This window comes from Squalius cephalus (genome assembly GCF_949319135.1).
Source record: "Squalius cephalus genome assembly, chromosome: 2".
Classification (NCBI taxonomy): Eukaryota; Metazoa; Chordata; class Actinopteri; order Cypriniformes; family Leuciscidae; genus Squalius; species Squalius cephalus.
Window position 1 is genome coordinate 58868730 of NC_137123.1, and position 19980 is coordinate 58888709.

A 19980-nucleotide genomic window follows, 5' to 3' on the forward strand; every position below is an offset into this window, starting at 1 on the left:
AAAAATGCAACACCCATGCTAAAAACAGCAACGCAGCTTCCGAAAAACATGAAAAGAAAATTGCGCAAATTGAGTAAAGGGCCCCATCTTTAAAATAAGTTAAACAGCAGTATTCTAAATATATTTATTTAGCAAGAAATTAAACATTAAAAAGCCATGCAGCATTTTATTAAAGGGATAGTTCACCCACAAATATTAATTCTGTCATCAATTACTCACCAATCCTCGTGTAGTTCCAAACTCGTAAGACTTTTGTTCATCTTCGGAACAAAAATGATTAAGATATTTTTGATGAAATCTGAGAGCTTTCTGTCCCTCCATTGGCAGCGTACCCAACTACCACTTTGACGCTTCAAAAAGTTCATAAAGAGATCGTAAAACTAATCCATTGAGCGGTTTTACGATCTCTTTATGAATGTTTTGAAGCGTCAAAGTGTCAGCTGTCTATGGAGAGACAGAAAGATCTCAGATTTCATAAAAAAATATCTTCATTTGTGTTCCGAAGATGAACAAAAGTCTTACAGGTTTGGAACGACATGAGTAATTAATGACAGAAATGTTCATGTTTGGGTAAACTATCCCTTTAAGAAACTCTGTCTATTAGTCGAAATGTTTCATAATGGCCAAAGACTCGTCTGAACCCGTCCTGTATGAACACTTATTATTGAGAAACTTTTGAGTGACGGCTGAATAGTTTGAATAGTTGGATAGAATATAATTGAATAGTTTGCTTGGATATAATCCATGGGAATGAAACACACAAACCAACGAACTGATTCAAAAAGGTGAATTGAAATAAATTTTTCGCACAAATGGGGTAAAGGGGGATTTCTACTGGTGGCAACTAATAATAATAATAATAATAATAATAATCTTGATTGGCATTCCCCAAGGACGGGAAAGTACTTTAATTAGCAAGTAATAAATAAAATAATCAAAAAAATAAAATAAGGTAATAAAATAACTACCAGTACAAAAATGTTAGCACACTTAAGTTGATTACTTATAAAACAAAGTGTGAACGGAGAGACTGATTGGAGCTGAATTAACTTTAGAAAAGTGTGTAGAAGAATATAACATATTAGGGATTTCTATATAATGCTTACCTTTGTATATACCTGCTACCAAAATGCACGTAAATGCTCAGACTTAGGCTATAAAATTCTGCTAAAATATAAGACAACGTAATGAACTGCAAATAGGCTTTGGGGCTCCATAAATATTTGACTAAGCTGATAATTGTATTGTAATTTACATATACATGCATTATATATATATATATATATATATATATATATATATATATATATATATATATGTATATATATGCATGTGTATATATATATATATATATAATGCATGTATATATATATTATACCCACTCTACACCCAAACAAACACACAACTCAAAATCAAACACTGCATGAATATTATAAATTAGTTTATTGAAAAGAAAATATAGTAAAAAATATAGTATATTTTATTCATTTAAGGAAGCAACTGTAAAAGGCTCACAGAGTCAGACAATACAGTAAGTATAGATGACATGTCGGGCCATCTCCTTATTACCACTGGACTGGTAAATCAGAGATAAGTTGTAGGCAATCTCTCTTCTCAAATCCACTTGATCATCATCAATCCCCTTGAAATGACAAGAGAAATCATTTGCATTTCACAAAGCATTTTAAACAGCCTATTAATGCATATATAAATATACATATTTACAGCATAGAGCCTTTGAATGTGTCTCTTGTTTACAACGTTTTGAGAATCTGGGATATTTCTGTGATGATTTATGCATGTATTGTGGATCACACAGATATTAAACTGAAAGCGTCTTACCTCCAGTTTGAGTGGGGGGAGGTTGAGGGCTTTCTCGTAGTAGTGAATGGCTAAATGACTGAGTCCGAGCTGGTGTAAAGCCCGGCCAAGATTATACAAAGACTCTTGACAATGACCTCTGAGATCCACATAGCGCCACAGGAATGAGAAACCCTGAGGAACAACCAAAATAGGGTTATATATGCAGATATCACTCATCAAATTAGGGACGTCTGAGCGACATCTACGGTTTTAAAATGACTACTGCACCTTTTAATTTACTATTACTACTATCCTTAAATTGAAAATACTCCAAATGCCAAGGAAAAAACATATACTAACTTTTGCATAACTAAGTTCACACATTGGCATTTTAACACAGAACCTAAAGATACCGAATCTAAAGGCATGGGGATATTTTTTTACAACTTTTTTATTACGTATATTGTATTAATGTATATTTCGCGATGAAACTTATCGAACATCTGAAACAATGCTGTGTTCTGGGCTAAATGCACTCATTGTATGTGCAAAGCTACATATGATGGTATTTTGACCAGCTGAGAACTCGTGAAGAGCTTATCAAATGTGTAAAGGAGTAAAAACAGCGGCAGGAATCCCTCCGTCACACACACAAACAAAGACACACACAAACAAAGATCTGCAGCGAAGAGACGCGGTTCTGATGCCTGAACTGAACTGTGATGGGAAACATCACGACTGTGACGAGAAAAAACAGGTATGCTTGAGCTTTGTCCTTTTTATGTCCTGTTTTTGGTTCGTTTACATGTCTTTGGTCTGTGTTGCGTTCATATTTCATTCGAACCGCACCAGAGTTTGTTTGGAAGCGGACTGAGACCCATTTTGTCAGCGTCTCGGTTCACTTGTTTGATGCGCACCAGGGTTCAGACGTTCACACTTATTCAAATGAACCGCACTAACAGAGCAATCCCACCAGGGTTCGTTTTAAACCAAACATGCCAAGTGTGAACGCCCTAAAATAAAGCAAATTTTAAGACCATTGTGAGGTATTGTCATTATTTTCATGACGGTTAAGCACATTTGTCCTACAAAATCTCATTACTGCAACAAGTCTGGGACTTAAATAAATATATAAATCTGTAATACAATGCTTTCTAAAATTTTATTACGCAGTAAATGAAAATGTATGAATATTACATACAAAACTGTATGCTAAATCATTTAACATTTATAAATAATATAATATAGAGAATTTGAATTGTCATGATGCAAAACATACTTTTTTCTAGCATGTTCTAGAAAGCCGACCAGAGGGGAAATTTCAGCAACTTTCCACTCAAAAGTAGCTAATTTAGAAAAAAATACACATCATGCTGTACCTGTATAACGAGAGGATGCCTTTTCATGACGAACCTCTGACAGGCCATATGGAAGAACGTGAGACCTACAACCAAACTATGAAGAGGATGGTCTTGCTGGTTTCTGAAGGCCTGCATGTACTGACCTACTCAGAGAAGAGAGAAAAAAATAAAACAATCATAATAATAATAATTATAAAAGTAATTTTAATAGTGCAGGTTCCACCAATCATGCCACTTATGCACATAAACTCAAAATAAACATTTCAACTAGGTGTGACCCACTCATGAACAGAACCTAGCAATAAACACCAGAATTGTGCCATAGGAAATGGTTCAATGTCTAAACCATACCGAGTGCATGTTTGAAAGTCCCAGAAACCAGCGAGGTGTGTCCATTGAGAAGGTAGAGCGCATGGTTATCGGGGTGCTTGAGCATGAGACGCAGACAGAAACGATGATGTCTGGCATCCTGAGAGTGCAGGGTAACCTGATTAAACACGTTCCACAGCTGAGTCCGTTCCACATTGTCCATTAACATCAACCTGCAATAGATGGGGTATATTTACAGTACTTAAAGTTCTCTACTGAGAAAGAAGCACAAATGGTCACTTAAGCCACTTTTAGTTCTCGATCAAATAAAAAAAAAAAACATTCACTCATTTATTCCACCCTCTGTTCCTCAAGAAGAACCAGTTTATCTTGAGTTTTACACGTTCCTCCCCTATTTTGATCATATTTGTATCTTGTTTAAAATACAGAATACCACATTTTCCACTAAAATTGTATTTATATGTGTGAAAAATGCAGGAATCCGTGTTTTAAACATGAAATTCTGTATTCTGAGTCTTTAACAGATGATTAAATAAAAAATTATATATATATATCAGTTTTTAAAAACAGAGAATATAATGTATAAAACACAGAATCCCATATTTACTACCAAAAAATAATAAAATTGTGGACAATGTGGATTTTTAAAACGATAAATCTAATTAGCCAAAATACTGCATAAACAAACAAAAACTGATTAAATGTGTAAGATATATATCAATTGAATCAGTTTTTAAAAACACAGAATAAAGTAACATGTTACTTATATAAAATATAATAAAATAATATAACATGGTAATAAAATAACATGTGAAAATCACAGAATACTGCATTTCTCACCAAAATAAATGAAAATTGGTGGAAAGTTGTGATTCTGTGTTTCAAACATGGTACAACAATAAATCAAATTAGCCAAAATACTGCATAAACAAACAAACAAACAAGGAGAGAAATGTGTAGTATTTTGACTTTTTGAATCAAATGAATAATTTTATTTAAGATGTTCATGTAGACAGACTTAGTATCCAACTGACTGACCTTATATAGTCATAAGCCTTGCGGAAGTTGTGGTCGATGAAGGCGGCGGACAGGCCGAGGTATTCAAGCTCTTTGCGCTTGACGCGGTCGTCGTAGAAGGAGTAGTACTCTAAAGTGGAGTCGACTAATAACTCGGCCTCAGCAAAGCGCTTCAACTCACACAGCACAGCCAAGCAGCGCAGTAACAGCTTCCACCAGTCGTCTCGAGAGAGGACGCTTGTCTTACCTTAGAGAGAAAGACACGGTTAAACCTAAGAAGACTTGGAAAAGGTCGAATGAAGAGGAGCCAGTCATTACATTTCGATGCAAGTTTACAAAGGCTTGTTGACTTTAAAGAAGAGCTGGTTTAGTTTCAATCGACTGGGCTGGGTTGTAGTATGCAAATATTATTGATCATGCAATTCATTGTGTGATCAAAGTCCTAGGACAGCAGTTTAAAAGGCACAATGAATAAGTGTTAATGTAGTTCCATGTTATGTGCTTTACCCGTCACATCCAGATAAGCTGCCTCTTGGTCATCAATCTCCATCAGTTTGTTGCGTGACACTTTTATAAGCTTCAGATGTTTGACACCGGAGGACGTATCAGAGACGACACACACCTGAGCCCTCACCATCGCCACCTTCACAAAACAGGAAAGCACAACAATGTGTTAAAATATCCAGTCTCATAAACCTGGTAATCAGAGAGTAGGAATGAACTAGTGGTTGACTGATATGGTCATATTAGATGGGTAATCGACTATAGATAAATATAGGCTGATTCAATATACTCTTTACCAGAACTAAAACTATAAAAGAAGCATTTTCATACTTGAAATAAACAAAATTAAATTAAATAAAACTTATTTTATTTTAGCTGGTTGCTAAGGCAACATTTCTCATTTTCGTTTAGTTTTAGTTGAAGTACTAAAATAACTACAACTAAAAAAAACGATTTAGACATTATAAAAGGAAAAAGTAATAAAATGATAAAAACACAACAAAATTACTATAACTCAGATTAAATTGAAAACAGAAATATAAAAATAAAATCTAATTCAAAACATTAACAGAAACTATAATAGCATATCAATGTTATAACAATCAATACTAAAATAACACTGTTTCAACATGTCAGTTGTTTATGAGAAAGCATGGTGGTCACAGATTAATCTGCCTATATAAAACTGAATCTGGCAATATAGGTTTATAGCCAATGAATTCCTCGGTTCAATTTGATGTATGCTAATTAATGAAAAATAGTCAGATAATATAGATAAACAGACAATGTATCTAGAGCATGGCTACAAATAGACTGATAATGGTGTGGATTAATAAGATACAGCGAGTATGGTGCAGTAAATACTATGTAAAATACACTACCGTTCAAAAATGTGTACTTTTATTCAGTGAGGATGCATTAAATTGGTCAAAAGTGACAGTAAAGACACGTATAATGTTACAGAAGATTTTTATTTCAAATAAATGTAGTTCTTTTGAATGTTATAAAATAACATAATAATAATAATAATAGAAAAATCAGCATATTAGAATGATTTCTGAAGGATCTTGTGAGTAATGATGCTGAAAATTCAGCTTTGCATCTATTCAAATAGAAAACACTTACCGGTATTTAGAATTGTTATCATATTTCACAATATTACTGTTTTTACGGATCAAATAAATGCAGCCTTGGTGGGCATAAGAGACTTTTCAAAAAAGTGAGCCCAAACATTTGAACAGTAGTGTATATTGCAATTTCAGGTATTTTGTGTACATCTATTAATATACTGTATCATATTGTCCACACAGCTGTCTTCATATCACCATCACACATTGAGCACAGAATCTGACCTTTAGTAGCATGGACAGCATGGTCAGTACAGTATCAATGTAATCATCAGTGCGTCCTTGAGCATGCAGGAGAGTCGAGCGATGCAACAGCAGCTTCAGCTCCTGAAAAACATCACACACATAATTATACACAAGCACTTCACATTTAAACACAGGACTATGATATGCACACACCTGCTGGGCGGCAGAAGAGTCCTGTGCAAGGGTTTCGGCATCATACATGGGCTCCAGGGCCTCGAGGGCCATGTTGGGTCGGCCCAGCTGCTGCTGGAGGGTGGATAGTGCCAGACGGGCGTCTAGATGCAATGGAGCCATTTCAACAACCTTACTGTAACTCTTCACCGCAACCTCCAAATGACCAAGTGCCTTCAGACACTCTGCACACAAGTAAATCACAATCAGATGATCATTTCCTGTTTAAGTAGGCAGTTCTTGACCAGAAAAATACATTTTACTGTAATAACAGCAAACTTTTTTCATTGCTTTTCCAAATTTAGTGCACTAAAAAAGGTGTGTAACCTGCGTGTCGGAGCCAAACGACCGCCAGGTTGTATCTCTCTGAACAGACGAGGGCGGACAGCAGAGGCAGGGCAGAGTTATACTCGCCCTCTTCCATAAAAGCCTCCGCCACGTCCAAATACAAATCACCCAGCTCCTCCGGGCTCTGCTCCATCAGAGACGTCAACATGGGCTGCAGACACAAGGTTACAGGCCAGAAAATCAAACACGTTTATTCTATCAGCACACTTTCATCTGGAAGATTCTTGAGTGTTCGCTCATTTGCAATATGTTAAAATGATCCCTTTTGAATGTTTTATTTATGAATGTAAAATGAGCACATATTAAACACAAATATGACGCTTAAAGTGGAAGGCAATGCTTTGCAGATAATGCACTTTCATAAACGTTTCGGAGAAAAACGTCTAAAAAACTACAAAAACATTTAGCAGACACTTCTAATGCAAGGCGACTTAAATATGTGGAAAATAATCAGAAACCAACAATATTAGTAGTGATCGACCGATGTATCGGTTTACCCATATTTTTCCCGATATTTAAGCATTTTCCCATAATCGGGTATCGGTTTTGTAATATCGGATTCCATCTTGTGGCCGTTTTGAGTATTCTGCCATTGCAGTCCGCGTCTGAGGAGATCAGTCAACAACAACTCTGTGCACAGGTAAAGCATATGTTCTGCTTGCTTTGCTGTAATTATTCCACTTTATTTAACATAACAGACACGCAGAAATGAGATTTGAGACATAAATGCCTGATATAGTTTAGTTATGCAGCTTGACTCTAAAAAAATTGTGACGAACATGGAGTCACGTAGCGTAATCCGTCATGTCCTGCCCCAATAAAGATGTAACTTTACATGAATTAAATAAAACAGACATGAATGAGTGCATGTTGAAAATAAAAGCGCTGAATTTAATTCTCTATCTGTTGTATTTGATCACCATTAGTCTCGGAAAAAAAGTTCGTTCATACTGAGCACTCACTGGGTTGTTGACAGGAATGCTCAAGTACGGCCACTGAATGAAACTTTTGACAAGATTATCTCGTTTAAACACCCTAAATTATATTATCATTTACTACATAACCATTATTTCGCTAATACAAATCTAAATAAATACCGCTCTGTGGAAATTAATTATTTATTATCTCCACGCGCGATCGCGGTTGAGTAGCTAAGTTATAGTTCTGTGTAAATGCATAGATAAAAAGCACTTTGTCAGAAAGGATTTCATGATCTAGACAGACAAAAACATTATTAATAATTAATAACATACTAGTTGGAAAATGCAAATATGCTGTTTTGTTTGTTACTTTCCTGACAATTTTATATTCCAGCTAATATTATTCAGTGAATTAATATTACCCAATGAATTATTCCTCACTCTTTAAACCTATTAAACGGCACATAAACCTTCTAAAACTGTTTAAAATGAATTACATTTCAATACAAAATATAATACAAAAAATACCTCCAACATGTGGAACCACTTATACTGTAAATACATCACTCAACTATCTTTGAATATATGTTAGAATAATTTTTGTGCTTTATTTTTAACCTCATCAAAGCTTTTATTTTTAAACAAAGACACTTAGTAACAGTGCACTTTATTTTTTGGACTCAGACCCCTCTATTTATTTGTGTATAAATATAAAGTTTTTTTATGCAAGGAGGGAGTGATTGTTATAAATAAAATGGTTTGTTCAGTTCATTTGTGTTGTAATAATTGTGTCAAAAACAGAAGTATAACAGTAAATAAATATCGGTTCTGCATATCGGTAATCGGGCACATAAACATTATAAAAAATCAATATCGGTCGATCACTAAATATTAGCAGTATTTTCTACAGTAACAAAGATAAATCAGGGGCTGTATGATAGAAATAAATTCAGAGAAGTCAATAATTAAGATAGGAAGTTTCTGTAATACAGCTACAGTGATACAAATGAGAGCTTGTGTATGTGTAGGAATCTACTTACATCCAGAGGTTTGAAGACTTGCTGGTGGATGAGACACACCATCATCTTCACTCTGATGTCGACGGGAACATCATCAGGAATCACCACCTCTAAGATTTTCCCTATGCATTTAAAAACATGTTAGCGATATGTTCATAATGCTCTTCTCTGATTAACAATATTATCATCAGCCAAGTCCTACCAAACTAAACTCAGCACAGAATATATACAGTACACCATGAAAAGATGCCTTTCAATACATTTAATTGCAGGAAACATTATTTTTAAACATTATTATTACTACTATATATTTAGACACCTCTGTGGTACAGCAAATGACAGAACAATCATCTCTTTTATCTCACCTTTTTCCTCTTCCGAGGTTTCTTTCTTCTCTTCTCCTTCTGTATCTTGTGCAGGCGTCTGGTCACCAGTCTCTGTCTCAGTTTCCTCCTTCTCTTGTCTTTTCAGAACGATGCCACAAAACTTCACCAGTGCCTGCAGACACATACATTTTAGCACTTACATAAACATGAATACAATAGAGGAAAGGGGAGTCACAAAAAAACTCTTAATCTATTACCAGAATTTAGTGTAAACAACATGAAAGCATGGGTCCATCCTGCCTTGTATCAGCGGTTCAGGCTGCTGGTGGTGTAATGGTGTGTTGGATTTTTCTTGGCACACTTTAGACCCCTTAGTACCGATTGAGCATCATTTAAATGCCACGGCTGACCTGAGTATTGTTGCTGACCATGTCCATCCCATGTTCTCATCTTCTGATGACTTCCAGCAGGATAACACGCCATGTCACAACACTCAAAATCATCTCAAACTGGTTTCTTGAACATGACAATGAGTTCACTAAACTCAAATGGCCTCCACATATATATATAACGCTGTTATGTTGGCCAACTGGCACCCTGTTCTGCTCTATATATTTTGTTATTGGCCACTGATCATCCTGCTAGTCTTCATCTGGTCTCACCTCTAGAGCTTTGTCATGTTGATGGTTGGCTATGAAGAGTTCAGAAGCCATGTTGACACACTCATGTGAGACTAGTTCAGGATGTCTGTCCAGAGCTTCCTCCATGACCCCTATAGCAGAAGGCAACTCACTGCTCTCATAGTAACTCCTGCAATGAATACATGCACAGTTCAAACTGTGTGGAATTCAGAAATGGTCATGGCATTGATGACATGCACTCATATCTACATTTATATATAAACTTAAAATGCATTTAAACCTTAAAATCTAATCATAAGGGTCCTCTTACATTTGTGAAGTCATGGTGCAGAAGTAGTGTTTAAATATTAAGGGTATGATGCAAATGATGCAAAAAAAGCCTTGGTCAACATAAGACTCAGAATATATGTGGCCATCGTACTTTGCCATGTCTCGTGAGAGCTGCATGAACTGTTCTCCATCGGATGGCGGCAGCAGGCTGAGGATTCGGCGATACCCGTCCATGGCTTGCTTGTGCTCCCCGACCTGCTCATACAGACTGGAGCGCTCCCACAGGTACTGAACATTACTGGGGTCGTATTTAATAGCTGGGAACACAACAGCATGCTTTAGACACATTTCACAAAGGCATCTCAGTAAACAGACATCTGCTGATTTATAGTAAGGTACAGTAACTGACAGTTCAGTGATAATGCGGTTTGGAAGCGACACACTTCCTCTCACTTTTTGTCTAAAAATCCAAACCAAATATTTTTTTAATTTCGAAGAGGTCAAGAGAGACAGATTTACAACAAGAACTTTATTTGAACAAGAACAACGATGATAATAATAATAATATCTATAAATAATAATAAAAAATGATAATAATATTAATTTCTAAATAAATCTATATATTTAAAATGATATACAAACATGAATTAATCAATAAATTGAGGAATATGAATAAAATATAAAATACTATATATATATATATATATATATATATATATATATATATATATATAAGTTGTTTAAATGTTTGGGGTCAGTAAGATTTTAAGAGTTAAGAAATGAACTCTTATTCAGCAATGATACACTGAATTGATCAAAAGTGACAGTAAAGACATTTATATTGGTGCAAAAGATTTACATCTCAAATTCTACACTTTCTATTCATAAAAGAATTCTGAAAAAAATGCATCATGGTTTCCATAAAAATATTAAGCAGCATAACTGTTTTCAGCATTGATATTACTAGTAAATCAGCATTTTAGAATGATTTCTGAAGGATCATGTGACACTAAAGACTAGAGTAATGATGAATAAGTCACAGGAATAAATAACATTTTAAATAGATTAAAATTATTATATTAATATTATAATTTTAGTTATAATTTAATAATATTCCACATTATTAATGTTTTTGCTCAAATAAATGCAGCCTTGGTGACCATAAGAAACATTTAAAAAGCTTGCCGATCCCACATTTTTGAATGGTTGTGTATCTACTGTGTGTGTACAGACCTTTAGTGTAGCAGATGATGGCTTGTTTGATGTTGTCCTGCTCCAGGGACATGTCCGCCAGCTTGACCCACTCTTCACAGTCACTGGGGTTCAGGTGAGCAGCGATCAGTCCGAACTGAAGCGCTTTCTCCATGTCGCCCTGATCCTCGTAGATCATAGCCAGCGTGGAGAACGGCTCGTATGCCACAGGAGCTGAGAGACGTGGAAGAGACGGGGTTTATCCTCGGATTAATATGCAGGCACAACTACAATTAAAGTCGCCATTAAATCAAAATTGACAGTTCTTATTTTCTATGGTATATTGCAGTGTTTATTGTAAATGCGTGCACATCATTATTTTTTCAAAATTCATACGCCCTCGTCATCTTAAACCAAAATAACTTCCTCTCCCTATTGCAGTGACATCTCTTCTCTTCTCTGATGATGTGTTTACTGGCGTGGGGGCGGGACAACCTGTCACTCACATGAGATCGACCAATAGCAAACCACAACCATCCAATCAATTCCCCATGAACAAAATCAAGCCCCGCCTTCCTTTTTTTTCTTGTTCGAGAAGCCGTTTCACTCTGATATACGTCACACAGGGAAGAAAAGACTATCGCAATTTCCGTTTCGTACGACTTTTAAACACCGTGGCCAGAGCCCGTCTACGGAGAGCCTGGCCACTCCCTATTAAGTCCTATTGTACTGAATTTTGGTTGTAGTTCCACCAGAGTTCTAGCCTGGTTAAAACCAGACCATTCTCAGTAGTAACTGAGTTATGGTCTGGCAAAGCTTATTTAATAACTCATTTCCAAAGGGGCGTCACCAACGGACGTCGCTCAAATGCCTCTGGGCGCAGTTGGATAGACCTAAAACCAATCGATCGTCATCGTGTAAAGCCATAATGCTACGTCCCAATTCGCCTAAGTTACACTACGCCATAAAAGTATGTACTCTTTTTGTGAAGAAAAGGTATTTACTTTTGAATGTGTAGCAAAAAAGTAGGCAAGCTTTGGGACATACTACTTCGTCATCTTTATCGGACGGATCTGTCGCGTGCATCCTGTCACGTAAACTGCCCTGTCAATCATCGTGTCACAGTTAAAATCCTCTATTAAATCTAATTTCATTTCCAACCGTTTCGGAGAGGAATGTAGTAGCACGTTCATCTGCCAGTGGGTCTTTCATGGAGACTGTCCTCATGTGTTTGCAATTTGAATATAATAATGCATTTAAAAGTTGAACGGACGTCGTTCAAATGCCTCTGGGCGCAATTGGATAGACCTTAAACCAATCAAAGCGATCGTCATCGTGTAAAGCCCGCCCCAACGTTTCTGATTGGTGCCGCGATTTCTAGGCCATGGAAATGGGCTTGAATGAGCTCTTTGCCAGACTACTTCTCGAGCAAATCTGAATTTGCCGGAAGTTGTCTGGGTTTTCCCCGACTACCAGAGTTCCACTGGGGGCGATCACCCATTAGTGCAAAATGAATGGGTGTCTATGGGGCTAGACGGCTAAATTTGTCTCTCTCACCCGATTGCCGTTGAGAAATCTCAGATTTGATTGTAGGTTTTGCAAGTTCAACATGGGTTATAGGTCGAAAGTTGAATGAACGAGTACTTATGTCCTTTCGATTTCTTACAGGTTGAGTTGTTGTTGCCCATAACACGCTAGCATTCTGCTAATGAACGCTGATTGGTCAGTGAAGGACTGTTTACGACCAGAGATACCGCTTGATGGCATCGTGGCATCCGAAGCGGGACCAGAAACAAACAAAACAAAAACTCTTCTAGCACGTGTGTTTACCTGTGTCAGCTGTGTTGTCGAAGCCTCGAGAGAAAAGAAAGTGCAGAGCGCGAAAGCACCAAAGTGACTGAAGGATTGCCGTAAAGGTGTATCTCTGGTCGTACGATGTGTATGACGTCATTGACATTTTAAAAGACTTTTTAAAGCAAAGAAGTGACTCTAAAAAATCTAACACCCAACAATGTGTAATTTCTTTGCATCTCCTTTCAAATACAACATTCAAATTACTAGACAAAAAATTATATCCTGAGAAAAGTGGATTTTGAGGGGTATAGCGCCATAGACCTCCATTCATTCTGCACTCGTCCTGTGAGCGCCCTCATATGGAGCCAGAGTGGAACTGCAACCAGTTCAGAAGCCGGAAGTGTACTGAGAGTGAAGCTTCTCCCCTTATTAGACATTCTCTGCCGTGGCTCTGTTTGTGGCACCAATACACCAAGGCATTTCACACCGCAAAAACCCACCTTGGCGAATGATCTCCATGCACATCAGGATGGCATCCTCCTTGTCTCCTCTAGCGTAGCGGATGTTGGCTTCTCCCATGAGTCCCCTGAGAGCCCGTGGTAACTTACTGCGGGGACGTCTCTCCTAAACAAATAACGAGACCAGTGTGCTTAGAAATAAACTTAAAATGTATCATGATCAATAACAGTGATGTCTAATGTTGACCTAGCAGGGCGATCTACTGACCTTCATCATTTTCTTATTCTCACGGTTCAGCTCCATTTCTAAGGCGAACACGTCTCCGGGTGTGACTTCATTGCCGTCGTTGTCCTCTTCATCTTCTTCTTCTTCAGCATCATCATCATCATCGTCGTCGCCGTCCTCTTCTCCAATAACGCTCCACTCCATCTTTCCATCCTCATCCTCTTCATCCTCATCCACACATTCCTCCAGCCCGTCTTCCATCATGGAGGCAAAGGCTCTCTGAACAGATGGACTGACTCCTTCTTCTGTCGTCTCTGTCAAGACAGCACACAAAACACAACTTGTGATGTGATGCTCTCACACTGAATATTGATCCCCACATGCCTCATTCAAATGCTCCATACGTTTGCTATACGAGCAAGAATATAAAAACAAAATGATATTATCTGAAAAGAAAGATTAATTAATTAACCTATTTATTTTGTTTTAAATCATATACTTGTTAAACATTAACAGAAAGGCAGTCATAATTTTATATATATATATTATAAAACCAAAAATCCTTCAATAAAGAATACAAATACTTTGCTTTGGGACTTTCATCCCTCTCAATGTATCCAAATATATTAGAAAATCCTCTTTAAAAAACAATAATCATGGAGGAAAAAAAAAAAAAAAAAAATTATATATATATATACATAAGCCTGAACATTTCTTCTAGAATGATCAATTTTATGAAGCTTGTTTATTTAAGTTCAGTAATTTCACTTAAATGGCAATGAAAATTACCAATGAATTGCCATTTAAGTGAAATTACTGAGCTTAAATAAACAAGCTTAATAAAAATGATCATTCTAGAAGAAATTTTCAGATGGCACTTAGAGGTTTTTGCATCTGAACTCTTCATATATATATATTGTGTATGTAAAATTTCAACAAAAGCAACAAATTATAGCTGCTAGTAATTAGTTCAGACACAGTCTTAACAAAGTGCTATGTTGTTTATGTAACTGGCCAATTGTAATGACAGGAAAAGCAAGTGAGGTTTCATAAAAATGTCAATATTATTTGTAGCCCTTTCCCCTGTAGTGTTGCCCCTGTTACCCTGGTACTGTGCTGTAATGCCCCTGTTACCCTGGTACTGTGCTGTAATGCCCCTGTTACCCTGGTACTGTGCTGTAATGCCCCTGTTACCCTGGTACTGTGCTGTAATGCCCGTTACCCTGGTACTGTGCTGTAATGCCCCTGTTACCCTGGTACTGTGCTGTAATGCCCCTGTTACCCTGGTACTGTGATGTAATGCCCCTGTTACCCTGGTACTGTGGTGTGATGCCCCTGTTACCCTGGTACTGTGATGTAATGCCCCTGTTACCCTGGTACTGTGCTGTAATGCCCCTGTTACCCTGGTACTGTGCTGTAATGCCCCTGTTACCCTGGTACTGTGCTGTGATGCCCCTGTTACCCTGGTACTGTGCTGTAATGCCCCTGTTACCCTGGTACTGTGCTGTGATGCCCCTGTTACCCTGGTACTGTGCTGTAATGCCCCTGTTACCCTGGTACTGTGCGGTAATGCCCCTGTTACCCTGGTACTGGTACTGTGCGGTAATGCCCCTGTTACCCTGGTACTGTGGTGTAATGCCCGTTACCCTGGTACTGTGGTGTAATGCCCGTTACCCTGGTACTGTGGTGTAATGCCCGTTACCCTGGTACTGTGGTGTAATGCCCGTTACCCTGGTACTGTGGTGTAATGCCCGTTACCCTGGTACTGTGGTGTGAAGGGAGTGGATTGGAATCCACTGCTGCTTCAATGTATGTGATGAGTGATTATAATCAAGGTATTAATCAATATTTTTTTCGTTCTAAATATCATATGAGTTGAATGACTTCTCTGGAGATTTTACTTTGTTATAGAAGTTACCAGTGTGACTACTGAAATGTTCTTTTCATGTATTCTTTAATGTCTGTATTTGATATTTGAATGTAGTAACATTGCTTGCCTATTTACTATTTACATTGCTTGCCCATTGCTTCCAGAAATGAATTAGGGACTGGTTTTGTGTTTGAGAAAGGTCTTCAACATGTTAAAACACATAGGGGTCATTAAAGTCTATAGTTTAAGGGACCATTTGTCATTTAAAGCCTATACTTTCCATTTAGAATAAATTGTGCTGTCCTGAGAGAAAGAACTTGTTATCTTGATGTTTTGAGATGAGACTCCTGTTTATAGTTAGAGCCTGGCCATATTCAACCTTGGAAAAGATGTGTGTTGGGTGTGTGTGTTAGTCTTCTTGCTTACAGGTTAAGGAACCACTGGCATTATTGGAGATTGACTGAGTTGTTGTTCGGGACATGATGGCACCCAGCCACCCAAATCTGCGACCTGGAAGGTCACGACGTGCCTGACTTCAGGGTCCGAGTGTCAGCGGCATAATCTATGGAGATATGCTTCTGTCTATCTGTATATGTGTGGAAAATTACTATGTTTATCAATTTCTTAGCCAATGAGAATCATTCAACCTGTAAGCAATGACGTAGCTTAGACCTTGGAAATGGTATAACTGCTGTGATCTTTCTAACTGTAAGCGGGGCGGCCTACGAACTCTTGTGTGAGTCTTGAAGCTGAACTTCTGCTGATGAAACTGCAAACTATCTTCAGTAAAACTTTTCTTCAATTTTTTTATAATTCTGACTCCGGGTCTTCTTTCAAACATCTGGTCCATGGGTCCTAAACTGTTAACCCCCTAACAGGTGTAATGCCCCTGTTACCCTGGTACTGTGGTGTAATGCCCCTGTTACCCTGGTACTGTGGTGTAATGCCCCTGTTACCCTGGTACTGTGCTGTAATGCTCCTGTTACCCTGTTACCCTGGTACTGTGGTGTAATGCCCCTGGTACTGTGGTTTAATGCCCCTGTTACCCTGGTACTGTGGTGTAATGCCCCTGTTACTGTGGTTTAATGCCCCTGTTACCCTGGTACTGGTACTGTGGTTTAATGCCCCTGTTACCCTGGTACTGTGGTGCAATGCCCCTGGTACTGTGGTTTAATGCCCCTGTTACCCTGGTACTGGTACTGTGCTGTAATGCCCCTGTTACCCTGGTACTGTGCTGTAATGCCCCTGTTACCCTGGTACTGTGCGGTAATGCCCCTGGTACTGGTACTGGTACTGTGCTGTAATGCCCCTGTTACCCTGGTACTGTGCTGTAATGCCCCTGTTACCCTGGTACTGTGCGGTAATGCCCCTGTTACCCTGGTACTGTGGTGTAATGCCGCTGTTACCCTGGTACTGTGCTGTAATGCCCCTGTTACCCTGGTACTGTGGTGTAATGCCCCTGTTACCCTGGTACTGTGGTGTAATGCCGCTGTTACCCTGGTACTGTGGTGTAATGCCCCTGTTACCCTGGTACTGTGCTGTAATGCCCCTGTTACCCTGGTACTGTGCTGTAATGCCGCTGTTACCCTGGTACTGTGCTGTAATGCCCCTGTTACCCTGGTACTGTGGTGTAATGCCCCTGTTACCCTGGTACAGTGATGTAATGCCCCTGTTACCCTGTTACCCTGGTACTGTGCTGTAATGCCCCTGTTACCCTGGTACTGTGGTGTAATGCCCCTGTTACCCTGGTACTGTGCTGTAATGCCCCTGTTACCCTGGTACTGTGGTGTAATGCCCCTGTTACCCTGGTACAGTGATGTAATGCCCCTGTTACCCTGTTACCTTGGTACTGTGCTGTAATGCCCCTGTTACCCTGGTACTGTGCTGTAATGCCCCTGTTACCCTGGTACTGTGCTGTAATGCCCCTGTTACCCTGGTACAGTGATGTAATGCCCCTGTTACCCTGGTACTGTGCTGTAATGCCCCTGTTACCCTGGTACTGTGCTGTAATGCCCCTGTTACCCTGGTACTGTGCTGTAATGCCCCTGTTACCCTGGTACTGTGGTGTAATGCCCCTGTTACCCTGGTACAGTGATGTAATGCCCCTGTTACCCTGTTACCTTGGTACTGTGCTGTAATGCCCCTGTTACCTTGGTACTGTGCTGTAATGCCCCTGTTACCCTGGTACTGTGGTGTAATGCCCCTGTTACCCTGGTACTGTGCTGTAATGCCCCTGTTACCCTGGTACTGTGCTGTAATGCCCCTGTTACCCTGGTACTGTGGTGTAATGCCCCTGGTACTGTGCTGTAATGCCCCTGTTACCCTGGTACTGGTACTGTGCTGTAATGCCCCTGTTACCCTGGTACTGTGGTGTAATGCCCCTGGTACTGTGCTGTAATGCCCCTGTTACCCTGGTACTGGTACTGGTACTGTGCTGCAATGCCCCTGTTACCCTGGTACTGTGCTGTAATGCCCCTGTTACCCTGGTACTGTGGTGTAATGCCCCTGTTACCCTGGTACTGTGGTGTAATGCCCCTGTTACCCTGGTACTGTGCTGTAATGCCCCTGTTACCCTGGTACTGTGCTGTAATGCCCCTGTTACCCTGGTACTGTGCTGTAATGCCCCTGTTACCCTGGTACTGTGCTGTAATGCCCCTGTTACCCTGGTACTGTGGTGTAATATCACCTGTTTGGCGTCTCCGTGTTCCTCCAGCACAGAGTTTGGAAGTGGATGGAGCAGAATCCTCCAGTTCAGCAGTTTCATCCTCATCTGACACATTCTGCTCCTGAAACACAACATGCGCTGCTACTCCACACTACTACAACAACACCATGATGCATGCCCACATCACAATCCAAAATGAATGCTTAGTGGATATATGCACTGTAATAAACTGCACATTAAGACACATATTATTTAGAAGCTGAAAGGTGAACATGTGAGCGGATCAAATTTACTAACGGAATAAAAGCAGTTAACGTTACCTTATTCTTTGCTTTTCTTTCCTCTCTCCGCCTCTCAAACTCCTCGAAAGTAATCTTTCCTTCTAAATACTCGTTCAATTCGGACATTGTAGACAAAATAATTCAGTTTACTGCTTCATGTCAGACAGTATAATCATAACACGGCATGAGCGCTGTTGTTACTGCGCTTCTGCCTTTCAGCCAATTAGAAAGCTCAAACTCTTCTTCGACGGTGAGTGAAACACAAACACAGGTGACCTTATCCCAAAAGCCCTACACCGCCATCAAGTGTCCAGCCACTGGTAAAGAAAGATACTGTATATTATGGGAAATATGTTGTATAAACCTGTTTAAAGTGGGATTTGGCAGGTGGGGGAACCCTCAAATGTTGTGTAGGTACAGCAGGGAAAAATAACTCACGGTGGGGTGCAAGCCTTTTTGGGACGAGTGTCACTGTGGCACCATGGTATCACAATGCTTATTTACTTGATATTAGTGGCAGGGCTGCCAACTCTCACGCAATTGACACTTTTCACACGCTCTCACGCCACACATTCATTTTCTCACGCACAGAAAAATTGCGGAGCAAAGAGGTAACCTACTTTTAATATTAAACTAATTCTCAACTCTTAGATTTCATCAATTTTATTGCGAAATTCAGACAAAAATACGTTTGGCGCTTGTAAATGTGACGTGACAGATCGCTGAGCGCCTCAGTTCAAGTGCACGTGAACCGATCATCTGTTACTTTTTAATTTAAAGATGCAGTACAACTTACCGAAAGTATACATAATATCGACCAATTAGTGTTTTTCAACCATGGAAAGAGGTCAGTATAACAGCAGGAGAACAATTATGTCACACAACGTTACATTTACCTCAGGAAAGCCATTTAATGACCATAGCATGTTAACTTAATAGAAAAAATAGCTAAAGAGGAGATTTTGCTGAGCACTATATTACATATTTATTATATATTTTACTTATGTCATTAAATAATTGTTATTATAACAAAAACTGCATTATATTTAATTTAATTTGTTATTTTTAACCTTTAATAATACCAGCAGATTGGGCCCTCATATGTTTACAGCATTAGGTGAGATTATTTTTTTAAAATAAAATAAAATTAATCAAAATCGGAATCAAATCACAAGAATGGAATTGAAATATTGAAATACATTTTTGTCAAGCAATAATAAAAACTGTATCCTACCAGTCATTGTACAATGTAAACAATGTAACATGTTGTCACTAAACTTCATAAAATTCAATTTAGTTACCAAATGTTTTGACAATCACAATTACACAAACTATAATGCTCTTTAATATGATGTGACCGATCGCTGTGTAGCACCTATATAGCATCTAAAGCTCTTTAGTTAATAGTAAAC

At 38.6% G+C, this 19980-nt stretch overlaps 1 protein-coding gene across 1 annotated transcript; it reads right to left on the minus strand.

Annotated features, from left to right (window-relative positions):
• Positions 1-1432: 1432 nt before the first annotated feature.
• Positions 1433-18806, minus strand: gtf3c3 (general transcription factor IIIC, polypeptide 3). Its single transcript, XM_079856544.1, has 18 exons — positions 18608-18806; positions 18309-18408; positions 13795-14066; positions 13569-13692; positions 11317-11508; positions 10235-10400; positions 9835-9982; positions 9212-9344; positions 8868-8968; positions 6887-7058; positions 6542-6744; positions 6368-6469; positions 5019-5154; positions 4533-4758; positions 3516-3706; positions 3183-3307; positions 1843-1995; positions 1433-1642 (listed from the first exon to the last, which is right to left on the minus strand). The coding sequence occupies exons 1-18, from the start codon at positions 18692-18694 to the stop codon at positions 1520-1522; spliced, it is 2754 nt and encodes a 917-aa protein (XP_079712670.1). The 5' UTR covers positions 18695-18806; the 3' UTR covers positions 1433-1519.
• Between the last annotated feature and the right edge of the window lie 1174 nt (positions 18807-19980).